At 41.7% G+C, this 13,121-nt stretch overlaps 1 protein-coding gene across 1 annotated transcript in view; it reads right to left on the bottom strand.

Annotated features, from left to right (window-relative positions):
• PLCXD3 (phosphatidylinositol specific phospholipase C X domain containing 3) overlaps nt 1-12,849 on the bottom strand; it is a 199,268-nt gene extending 186,419 nt beyond the window's left edge. The window contains exon 1 of the mRNA XM_005694750.3: nt 12,529-12,849. Within this exon, the coding sequence (XP_005694807.1) occupies nt 12,529-12,631 (103 nt within the window). The 5' untranslated portion in view covers nt 12,632-12,849. The remainder of the gene's footprint in view (nt 1-12,528) is intronic.

Genomic DNA, 13,121 nt, shown 5'->3' with positions numbered 1-13,121 from the left:
CGCAGAGCTAGTAAATGTCAAAGCTAGACTACAAACCTCAGGTATTTGAAACCAGAGCCTGCATTTTTAAAGGATCTCCTCTGCCTAAATTAACAGTTCTTATTTCATTTTATCATTTGTTCATTTCACACTGTACACTAACACACAACAACAATGAAAACCTGCTATAATCAATGCGTTTAGTAAAGTTGCAGGATCAAAATCAACATATGAAGATCACCTTTATTCTATACACTAAAAATCAGTACTCCAAAATGAAATTAAGAAAACAATCTTAGATATAGTAGCATCAAAAAGAATAAAATATTTAAAAATAAACTTAACCAAGGATGTGAAAGACTTGTTCTCAGAAAACATGTATGAAAGAACTTAAACAAGACTCAAATAATAAGGAAACCGCTTGTTGGTGGATGGAAGACTTAGTATTGTTAAAGTGCCTGAATTATCTAAGGTAATCTAATAGATTTAAAGCAATTTCTATCAAAATCCCAATGGCATTTTATTTTTACAGAAATAGAAAAAAAACAATGCTAAAATTAATGTGGAACCACAAAGGACTCCAAATAAACAAAACAGTCTTGAGACAGAACAAAGCTGGAGGCATCACATTTCGCTTTTCAAAGCATATTACAAAGATAAAGCAATCAAAGAAGTATGATGCTAGCACAAAGCCAAACATATAGACCAACAGAGCAAAATGTACACAGAAGTAGACTCACACATATACAGTCAACTGATCTTTGAGAAAAGTGTCAAAAATACACAATGATGAATGGTTCGTCTCTTCAACAAGTGTGTTGGGAAAAATGGGTAACTGCATGCAGAAAAATGAAACTGGACCATACGCTAATAATTTCAAAATGAACTAAAGATCTAAATGTAAGACCTAAAACTCTAAAATTTCTAGAAGAAAACATGAGGGAAAAGCTTCTAGACATTGATCTTGGCAATGTGTTCTTGAATATGATATAAAAAGCATAGAAAACAAAATAGATGATAGACAAGTGGGACTATATGAAACTAAAGAACTTCTGCAGAGCAAAGGAAGCAGCAATCAATAGAGTAAAAAAGCAACCTATAAAATGGGAGAAAATATTTACAAATCATATATCTGTAAGGGATTAATTCTCAAAATACATCATTAAGTCTTACCACCAAGTAGCAAGATAACAAATAACCCAATTGAAAAATGCCAAAAGACTTGAAAGACATTTCTCCTAAAAAGACATACAAATGGCCAACAGGTACATCAACAGCCGTTCAAAGTCACAAATCATCGAGGAAATAAAAATCAAAACCACACTGAGATATAAACCCACACTTATTAGGATGGTAATTATTTTAAAAAAAACACAGAAATAAGTATTGGTGAAGATATGGAGAAATTGGAAACTTGTTCACTATTGGTAGGAATGTAAAATGATGTAGCTGCTACAGAAAACAATAATGCAATTTCCTCAAAAAGTTAAAAATAGAACTACTATGTGACCCAGCAATCCTAGTTCTGGGTATTTAACCAAAAGAATTTTAAAAGGCTATTAAAGAGATGTTAGCACTCCCATGTTCATTGCACCGTTATTCACAATAGTCAAGATACAGAAACAACTTCAATGTCCACCGAAAGATGAATAAACAAAATCGGTATATACATGCAATGGGACATTACCCAGCTGAGAAGAAGGAAAGAAATTTCTGCTATATATTACAACATGAATGAACCTTGACTACACCATGCTAAGTGAAATATCCAGTCACAAAAGGATAAACACTACATTATTCTGCTTATATGAGATAGGTATTTATTTCATCAAAGTAAAAAGTAAAATGGTGGTTGCAGGGGCTGCTGGGAAGAGGAATGATGAGTTGCTGTTTAATGGGTATAACATTTCAGTCATGCAAGGTGAAAATGTTATAGAGATTTTCTATATATCTTTGTGCTTAGAATTAAGAATACTAAACATTTAAAAAATCATTGAGGGTAAATCTTATGTCATTTGTTTTTTAACCACACACACACACACTCATACACAGAAGTGTCTTAAGAAACCAAAAGAGGAAAACGTTTCAAGAAGAGTGTGGTCAGTCACATCAAATGATGTTGAAAAGTCAAATAAAATGATAAAGAATTATTCATTCATTTCAGTTCAGTTCAGTCACTCAGTCGTGTCCGACTCTTTGCCACCCCATGAATCGCAGCACACCAGGGCTCCCTGTCCATCACCAACTACTGGAGTTCACTCAGACTCACATCCATCGAGTCAGTGATGGCATCCAGCCATCTCATCCTCTGTCATCCCCTTCTCCTCCTGTCCCCAGTCCCTCCCAGCATCAGAGTCTTTTCCAATGAGTCAACTCTTCACGTGAGGTAGCCAAAGTACTGGAGTTTCAGCTTCAGCATCATTCCTTCCAAAGAAATCCCAGGACTGATCTCCTTTAGAATGGACTGGCTGGATCTCCTTGCAGTCCAAGGGACTCTCAAGAGTCTTCTCCAATACCACAGTTCAAAAGCTTCAATTCTTCAGCATTCAGCTTTCTTCACAGTCCAACTCTCACATCCATACATGACCACTGGAAAAACCATAGCCTTGACTAGACGGACCTTTATTGGCAAAGTAATGTCTCTGCTTTTCAATATGCTATCTAGGTTGGTCATAACTTTCCTTTCAAGGAGCATGCATCTTTTAATTTCATGGCTGCAATCACCATCTGCAGTGATTTTGAAACCCCCCAAAATAGTCTGACACTGTTTCCACTGTTTCCCCATCTAGCTTTATCCAAAAAAAAAAAATCACTGGCAACCTTGATAAAAACAATTTTAGTGCAGTGGTAGTGAAATAACCTTAATATGGGGTAGGCAAGGAAAGGAAATAACAACCTGAAGACAGAGGTAATGCTTTCACAAATACCAGAGAAATAGCACAGTGGATAGAGGCACAGATGTGGTGTCAAGGGAGATTTTTATTTCATTAAGAAGCGTAATAAAGTATGATTGTGTGGTGACTGGAATGATCCAGTGGTGGTAGAGAAAAATAATTATGGAGGCGAGGGAATAAACTGGGGGTAAAACTTTGGAGATCTGAGTAAAAGGGATCCAGACCACAAGTAGAGAAGCTGGATTCAAGCAGAAAAAGATCCATGACCTCTTACCTAAAGAAAATGCAGAATATGGAGAAACAGATGCAAGTAGGTTGATGGGTTAATGGTGGGAAACTGAGAAAGTTCATGTCTGTCGGCATCTATTTCTTTTCCTGTAAAATAAGAGGTGAAGTCGTAAGCTTAGAGTGGGGTGGGAAGGAGATACTGATTTGAGAAGTAAGAAGAGGTATGAAGTTATTATCTCAGAGAGTAAGAACCTGAATTTATTATTGATGTGTAAGATTCGTGGTGAGAAATTTCTAGTTAGTGGAACCATCGAGGCTGTGTACTTCAGTAATATTTAACCTCTGAAGTTTTCTGGGATTGGAACAGATTAAAAAAAAAAAAATGTTTGACTAAGTTGGACTTTTTTCCCAAGGAAGCAGAACAGAAAAGAGTAAGACAAGAGAATTAAGGACATTTTCAAGAGTGAAACTCTAATGCTGGACCCAAGGAACTTGAACTGACGCAAATAGAAATGAGAACACGAGGGGTGACAGTTATGGAGCCTTCCCTTCTAGCAACTCTCAAAGCAGAATCTTTACAACCCCTTGACCAGTTTTTTTCTCTCAGAAAAGCCCAGGGCAGGTCATAGCAGGAGGGTGCTTAGGATTAATTCTGTACTAAGGCAGCCTAGTTCCTCCTTCTCCTCATCTTCCTCCTCCTCCTCCACGTGGTAACAGAGAAGTATAGACAGAGATGTGCATTGAGATAGGTTCCCATTTGCCCATGAGGACTCCTTCAAGTACATCTTCCTCTGCACCAGCCACCAAGCCAAAGGAGACCTACGGGAAAGCCGCCCAGGCAACTAAGACTGTCATTCATTCATTGGAGTCCACTTTCCCTCATGAAATAAAAATTCTGCAAGTGAATCAAGGAACACAACCATCATTTACAATGTTGACCAAGGATAAACATGACCGCTTCATAAAAATTAATTCAAAAGAAGAATTCTTCTATGTGAAACATAAAAGTAGCTGACATTAAAGATGGAGTGGCCAAAGAGTTGTCCACTCCCAGGATCCATAATGAAAAATAGACACAAAACAAGAGCACATCTAACAAAGCAGCGGGCCATCTGTTTCAGTACCTGCTCTCCGGAGGTGACTAATCCTGGCAGTTTCTCAAGGATGTTTAACCATCTCTGCCTGCCTCTCTTCCTGACCCATCTTCCTCTCTTAACAGAGCATAATAATAGCATATGGTGCTGTAGAAAGTGTCTGGTTGCTGATTTTCATCTGAACCATGGTAAATTTCTCTCTCACATTTTCTTGCCTTTTAGAGTATATGATTTACATATTTTCCTGGTCCTCAATCTTCTGAGACTGATCCTAACCCTTGAGAGACAGGTAATAGAATCTATAAGCTTCTTGAGGATAACAAATTACATGATTGTACCTAGAAGTTCCTTGCGTGTCCATGGGCAATAGTTATGGATAAGTCTCATTGGTGGTAACATTAATAGGTAAAATATCCATATTAACAGAGCTGATCCCTTTAAGCAACGATAATTAAAATGCATGCGTATGTGTGTATGAGACTTAACCTTCTCTTGAAGGTTCAGAGTGCATCGATTACTTTATTTATATGCTTTAAAGCAATAGAGGTGTTAAGAATTACTTTAGGTCTATCAGATGATTTGGCTGTATTTACACTGTCCCAGGCTGCTCACTGGGGACAGCATGGATCCAGCTGTATTGTTACCCTGGATCTGCCTGGAGGAATGATTAATTAGGTAGCCCCAGAGGCCTACTTACAGGATCTATTCAGAAGATTCTCAGAAAAGACGTTATCTTAACAGAAAGTTGATACACCTATGGGCGTGCACACACACATACACGCACATGTACATCTGCAAGCAGAGAGTGAATTAACACTGAGAGTGATGCAGAGTACAGAATAAAATCTATCCCATATATTGTCCTCTGCCTGGCCCTCATAAACTCATTCCTAAGTCCTAGGGCAAGGTGGCAGCACCAAAAGAATCAACATAAATCGAAGAGCTCTTTTGCTGGCATCCAGACAAAGCAAGAGGACTGATAGGATCTGCCAGTGTGGGCGCTCATGGTTTCAGTGGTGATGGCAGACAGAGTCAGCAGTAAGACTGGCATCCACACTTTCCACAGCAGGGGACCCAGCGCTGGGAGCCTTTGGCCACAGTGGAATCGTATCCAGGGCCCTTTTTACACATTAACATCCTCAACGCTGGGCCTCTGCAGACACGGCCCAGGCTCTGGTGGGACTGCCAACAGCAGTGGTGTTCTGAGCATAAAGCTTCAGAAGTACAGTTCCCCTACATGTCAGAGCAGCAAAAATGACAACTCCCCATAACCTCCCCAAAACAGGAAAGAAGGAAAATTGCAGTGATAGCCCCCAAAACTGGTTTATAAAAACATATTTAAGAATTTGTCCAGAGAAATCTAGAACTATTTGGAAGTCCATGAAGGAGGTACTTGAAAGGGATCAAACTGACAATTAACATGACTCTGATTTTACTTTGGGACTTTGAAAGTATAGGGAACATTACCTTTTGTGTAAGGATACCTATATCCTTATTTATTAGTCTTCCCTCAAAAATATTGCCTATTTTTATAGCCAATATATGTCACTCAACAGCTTTACTCTCTTTGTAACTTACTCTTTCTATTTTTTTTTTTCAGTTCAAATGACTTGTCTATGATTTTAATGGGTGTCTAAACCAAGATTCAGACATACTTATAAAACAATTCCAATTAGGCAGGGTTAGAATTACGTAGGAGAAAATAAATTCTACACTAGGATATGAGAAATCTTCATATGAGTAAAGTGTGTGAGCTATAACATATAAACGTATCTATTTTAGTAAGCTGAAGTTTCTTTTTTTAAATTTAACTCTTTCAGAGCCTGGATTATGCTAAATAATTAAAATCAAGTGAGTTACAACCACAGTTATGCATGTTTCAAATCCATGTAAATCATGATTTAAATAAATGAGGTATGGTTTACAAATACAAAGACTGATCATTTTCTTCCTATTAAAAAACAATTCACCATTTACCTTTGTGTCTGATGGCTGTCTGGTGCTGATTATCACTAGAGTTTGCATTTATGATGCCACTATTACTTCAAAGGGGCTTGAAATTTGTGCTGTGCTGTGCTTAGTCGCTCAATCATGTCCAACTCTTTGCGACCCCATGGACTGTAGCCCACCAGGCTCCTCTGTCCAAGGGATTCTCCAGGCAAGAATACTGGAATGGGTTGCTATGCCCTCCTCCAGGAGATCTTCCCAATCCAGGGATCAAACTCAGGTCTCCCACTTTGCAAGCAGATTCTTTACTGTCTGAGCCACCACGGAAGCTTATAGAAAAGGTGAACAAACCTGTGGCCTATAAATACAACAAAAGTAGCTGGTCCTATGACACAACAAAAATGATACCAAATGGACAAAGAACCAATACAGAGTGTCTTCTAAATTGTCATTAGTGACCACTAGCATCGCCAGATGGGCTGAATTTAAGTGCTGTTGATGGCTGGTATCAAAGAGCATCAGGACTTTAAGGAAATGAGGAGGAAGGTTTTACATTTATCACAGTGACCCAGTTTGAACACTTAAATAGCAATTAAATCATTTTTATTGTTCAAGGTGCATGATGAACTGTAATGTCAGTTATCAGAAATGTTCCCAACCTGGGCCATTAGCCTTGAGTCAGATATGGGGCTCTGGCTCTAAGCCTAAATGTAAATTTGAACATTCACAGATAGACTTCCTGGCCCATTAGAAAGAGCTCAATCAAAGAAGCATATTTAAATTTGGCTCTGCCACTTACACAGGTTCCCTTAGAGATACCCTAAGCAGTGTTTCTCAAACTTTAAATGTGTATGCAGTCATTTGGGGATCTTGTTAACATACAGCTTGGGATTAAATCAGTCTGAGGGCTGGGGTCTGAGATGCTGTATTTCTACCAACCACGCATGTTCGCTGATGCTGCTGGTCCCTGGATCAGCTTTGAGTAGCAAGGCCTGAGGAGATTATTGATAGAACATGTGAAAAGCATGTGTGTTCATGAGAAAACACTTTGTAAACTGTAAAATGTCACAAGTATCACTTTATATTAATTAGTAATAGTTGGTGATTCAATTCAATTCAACAAGGAAAAGCCCCAATAGGATAAATTAAGCAATGCATTTGAGTTAGTTCTAATCAGGTAGATGAACCTAGAGCCTATTATACAGAGTGAAGCAAGTCAGAAAAACAAACATATATTAACACATATATACGGAATCTAGAAAGATGGTACAGATGAACCTTTTTGCAGGGCATCAGTGGAGATGCAAACATAGAGAACAGACTGTTGACACAATGGAAGAAGGAGAGGGAAGGATAAATTGAAAGAGCAACAATGAAACATATACATTACCATGTGTAAAATTTATAGCCAATGGGAATTTGCTGTATGATACAAGGAGCTCAAACCTGATACTCTGTGACAACCTAGGAGAGGTGAGATGGGATGGAAGGTGGGAGGAAGGTTCAAGAAGAGGAGGACATATTTAAACCTATGCCTGATTCATGTTGATGTGTGGCAGAAACTAACACAGTATTGTAAAGCAATTATGCTCCAATTAAAAATTTTCAAAAGTGTAAAAAATTATGTTCCAGACATTTAAGTTTTTTCTTTTTAGCAAAATCAAAAAACTGGGAATTGAACAGGCAGCACAAGAAAGCTAGTTATTTTAAACAATTTTGTTGCTTTGATTGCTTTGAATAAGATTAACTTCCATATCACTATAAGGACTAAAATGATGGGGGGAAAATGCCCTGCTTCCTAAAAGAAACTTGTACAATTAAACCCAGTTCCAGATTTGCCCTGACAATCTTATCCCATCCTAATCGAAACAGAAATAGTAAATAACAAGGAAAAGGAAAACAGTTGGCTCCAGGAACAAAAAGAAGAAATCACGGTGAGGAAAGAAATTAAAAACTAATAAAAGCCAACACAGGATCACAGAAGTCAGAGCTATTTTAAACACATCTTATTTTCCTAAGTAACACTGTCCTTTTTCATTGGTGTTAGCATTTCCTGGAAGAGTGTACAAGATCTGCAAGAACATTGATTTCTAAAGTATTTCTGTGTTCCTTATCTAAAGTACAGTCAACAATTGCTGTTCAAGTTTTGGTTTGAAAACTGGCAAGAAGAGACCAAAGAAAGGCAGGTGACTTCCAGATTGGTAGGTAAGTTTCATAATCAGGGAACTTACATAGGAAGTTTGTTTGGAAGCAGCTGCAAGATAAGTGGATCTCTGTGTCTATTTAAAAGTTTATACAGAGGGCTTAACAAGGTTCAGCCACATACACTGTCCAGATGGTCTCAATAACACATTGCTCTCTCAAGGCTGCTTCCTTGAAAATGGCTCCCACTGTGGAAATGATGGGCCAAAAGTGCATTTCAAGGACAGGAGAGAGGGTAAGCAAACTGACTGCCCAGGTCCCGCTCACAGGCCAACTGGTGGTCAACTCAGTAAACAACTCTGACACCAAGGAAACATACACTCCTTCTGAGTCCCTCTTTCAGTATTACATGGTCAACTTACTGTATTATGTGAAGAAGACTTTCATCACATATCAGCAAATGCATAACAGACCCTTCCTATTAAAATAAAAATCCTTCCTGATTTTTTAGATTTCAGACAGAATGGCTCCTTGTCATAGATCCAGATCAGCAACAACTTACCCAGATTAAGCAACAGCTTGCTTGCTCCCATGATGGATCTTTTTACAATGGTTCTGGCAGCACTGTGATTATAAAAGTTAAAACTCGGCTTTGAAGATGCCAGAAATTCATCAGACTCACCTTCACCTGAACTTGACACTTTGTCTCCCAGCTTCCATCCCTGTTTACCCTCTCTCACCTGTTTATGGTAAGAGGATGCATCATTCATAGTCCAAAATGCCAGAATACTGCTAAGCACACATGTATGAATTAAAACTCAGCTTGGTGTCATCAGAGATGGGAAGAAAAGACAAATGAGACCGAAATCTGAGTAACTGTCAGGGCGTTCCGACAGTACCATTCCTCTGAAAAATAAAATCAAAGTAAAACTACTAATACCGATCACTAACTGAATTCTTTAGGCCAGTCAATACCAAATCATGATGCCATTTAAATGCAAAACAGACACAGAAATTCGGTTATGAAAGTATTCAATATGCAGACATCTTGAGAAACAGTTTAAAGATGCCAGAACTGCACACCTGGGGGAATATCACACACCTGCAGATGGTTCTTTGCACTAGCTCTGGGTAATGCAGGTCAGCTGACCGAAGAGGATGGCTTCATAATTAGACAGCTCTTCACTCTCCAGTTGCTTCACCTAAGAAAACCTAAAGCTTAGAGGATGACTGAGCAGCCCTTCCCTTCTACAGAAACCCTTGTGTGGTACATCAGGAGTGGTTTTAAATGGTGGAGATAATTACTTAATTCAAGCTGTAGCAACTGGCCAAGTAAACATGTAGCAGCCAGGAAGCTATTAGCATGATTTTAAAGCAATTATTCCATTAGTGTTTAATAGTCTCCAATTAGTCTTCCCTGACTATTGGAGTTTGAACATCTTTTTTTCCTCCAAAAATTCTCACAGTTTGAGTAATACAGAAAGGTACCAAACCCATTTTTAAACCTGGATTTACATGTGTAGATCTGCCAAACCTACATTATAAAATCATGGAGGAACTGAGGGATGCAGATGGGAGAAATAGGGTTTTTATCTCAGAATTATTGAGGATGAGAATGGAAAGCTTTGCAGGGGATCCACTTTGAGTATAAAACTAAGAGGAGTTAGGCAATCAGTGGAAATTCCCACTGTGTCGAGTGCTATTATTATTGTGTCTCTACCGTAGAACTATCAGAATATCGAAGCCTCTGAACACAGGTTTCCACCTTGTCCTGTGGGAAGAAAAGAAGATTCCTCCCTGTCCTGCCAATGCCTTATTTCCTTGTCCTTTCAGCCTGATTAGTACTTGTTGCTGCTGAATCATCCAGCTCCAAACCACAAAGCATTTCCCTCCAAAATTCCTAGATATTTTTTCTAAGGACCATATTTAAAGATCATATCACTGAACTGATCATTTCCCTTCACTGAGAGGCAACTTTTGTATCTGTGAACTGCAGTCAATACTTATCAGCATCACTTGCTTCACAAGGTTTGAGGAAGGATTATGTTATCTGGGTTATATGTTAAGGCTTTGAAAAGTAAAGTATTATAAAAATGTATGTTAGATTCAGACACGATATCATGCCATCCCTCAGAACTTGCAATGTGAGCTTGAGCTTTTAACCTGCCTGGGTCTCTGGAGACCAACCTGTCAGGAAGCTGGCATGAGACTCCTTGCCCTTCTTACCTTTTAGGCCTCCATAAATGCTCAGGTGAGACCATGTGAAAGTACCTGTCTAAAGACCAAATAAAAAGGAAGAAAAGGGGATAGCAATGCCTGTGGAAGTGAGAGTGGAATTTTGCCAGCAAAGTTCTGTAGTTTCTACTGTCTCTTCAAAAGAGCAATCCCTAGGCTCACCCAGGAGGAGGGTAAATGCAGAGCAGAGAAGGTGGCTTGTTCTCTTCCTTAGAGACACCTGAGCTCTTGAGAAATTCCCTCCTGAAGAAGGGCTGCTGCTGCTAAGTTGCTTCAGTCGTGTCCGACTCTATGCGACCCCAATAGACGGCAGCCCACCAGGCTCCCCGTCACTGGGATTCTCCAGGCAAGAACACTGGAGTGGGTTGCCATTTCCTTCTCCAATGGATGAAAGTGAAAAGTGAAAGTGAAAAGTGAAAGTGAAGTCGTTCAGTCGTGTCTGATTCTTAGTGATCCCATGGACTGCAGCCCACCAGGCTCCTCCATCCGTGGGATTTTCCAGGCAAGAGTACTGGAGTGGAGTGCCATTACCTTCTCCTGAAGAAGGGCAAGAGGAGACCGACCCTTCCCTTCCAGGGCTGGCGCTCAGAGCCTGTGTCTGTCATAGCCGCCAAACATCCATTTGACTAAAGACCATTGATTTCAGTTACTGATTAATTCCAGTGCTACTGGTTAGAGATTTTCAAGAAAACCCATCTTCCCCTTAAAAAAAAAAAAGAAAGAATTTTTTTTTTTTAAGCATGATTTCTCCCAGTGGCTGAGAGAGGGCGCCGGATGGGTAAGAGCTAGAGAAGGTAGACCAGAAGGTTGAACTTGATAACCAGGCATAATTCAAGGCGAGGGATGAACTACCTGTCGGTATTTTGCCCTCTAGCTGAATCCTGGAAGGGTCAGGCGAGTCAGGGAGATAATCTGCCCTCTCAGCCCAAGCGAAAAGTCAACGAAATATGGCTGTGAAGCCAGCTGTCACCATAGTATACCGTCCTGAAACCACCCTGCCCCTGCACATCCGAACTAGGGTCTGCTGCGCTCCCGCCCCCAGAAACCTGCCCAGTCCTCCGGTCCAAGTCGCGCGCTTCACGTTGAAGCGTCTGACCCCTCCAGTCTCTTCCTCGCTTTGCCGAGGCTTCCTTCTTTCTAGCCTCTCTGGACACCAGCGCAATTATCTTTCCCCTAAGATTTGCCGGTGAAGCCCACCCCTCCGCCGCAGTTGACGCGGGTTTCCCTGCCCGGCTTCTGTCCCGAGCAACAAATGCACGGTCCCCGAGGGTTTGCCTTCCTGACCCGCGCGCTGGACGCTGCTCGCCGCCCTTGGACCAGAGTCCAGATGGTGACCACCCGGCCAGGCCCTCTAGGTCCACGCAGATCAGGAAACGGCTCCCTGCATTCCTCTCCCCCCTCCAGCTCCAGGTCAAGGGCATCGATCAAGCCCCCGGCGGTCCCTGAACTTTCGTCACTCTTCGGGAAGCGCTTTGTCTCTTTAAAGGAGACTAAGGACGAATATTAATGACTCGGGTAGCTTCTAACCGAGAAATCCACCAAATTCTCTTGATTCCGTGACAGAGATGGAGACGGAGGTCCACGGGCCAGAGCCGAGCCCTTAGGACAGCGGTTCGCGCTCGCCGACCACCATCATCCCACAGCCCCAGAAATCATCCCCAGGCTCAAGTCTCCGGGGGGAAAAACTGCAGGGAGGGGGCAGTGGGGTACGAGGGACCATCCTAGAGCCAAGCCTTTCCCCTGCCCCAGCCCTCTCAACACAACCTGCTTCAAAAACCCATGGAAAAGCAGTCACCTTGACTCCCCGCGCCACGGTCCCCAGAGGTTTGGGAAAGTGCTGGGAGGCCGGAGGCGCCCAGGCACGCGCTCTCCCGGCCCGAGACCCACCCGTGGAAACGAGTTTGCCTCCCGTGGGCATCTTGGCAAGTTACCACTTAGTGGCAGATAAAGCAGGGCGGGGCAGGTGGAGCGGACGCCGAGCGCCCCGGCGGCAGCCTCTGAGCGCCTACCTGGGATGGCTAAATTGGTGAGGGGTATGCTGTGGATGCTCTCCGGCAGAGTTGCCATCCAGTCGGCGAATTTCAGCTCGTTCTTCCCTTGAGACGAGGCCATCGTGCGGTCGTTGTGCCGCGCGCTGGTCCTCACACTCCTCGGGCAGGCTGGCAGGCTGCTGCCGCTAATCCAGTGTTTGCTCCCAGCCCCGCTAGAGTTTACACTCCGCTGTGCGCCACACCCACAGGATGGCGCAGACACATGCTAATTTTAATAATTATTCAAAACACCCCATGCTCCCTTAGTGCCTCCACCAGACTCCGCTGGAGCTTTTGTTCCTGACGTCCGCTTTCAGCTTTCTCCTCTCTCCGCTCCCTCCCAGACTCCCTCCTCCCGTCTTATCCCTCCTATGCGTCTCTGTCTTTTCTCGCCATTTCTACAGCATTCCTTGGCTTCTTATTATTTATTATGTTTTGTTTTGTTTTTAAACTTGGTTCACACAGCTGTTTTGCCCACGACCTTGTGACTTCCTGGTCTTGCTTATGTTTGAAAGACAATCTTCTGGTTGAAGCTAAAATCCTAGAAGACTTTGGGATGCTATCACCTCCCC

Source organism: Capra hircus, chromosome 20 (genome assembly GCF_001704415.2).
Source record: "Capra hircus breed San Clemente chromosome 20, ASM170441v1, whole genome shotgun sequence".
In the NCBI taxonomy this organism is placed as follows: domain Eukaryota; kingdom Metazoa; phylum Chordata; class Mammalia; order Artiodactyla; family Bovidae; genus Capra; species Capra hircus.
This window is presented reverse-complemented; position numbering and strand designations above follow the sequence as displayed.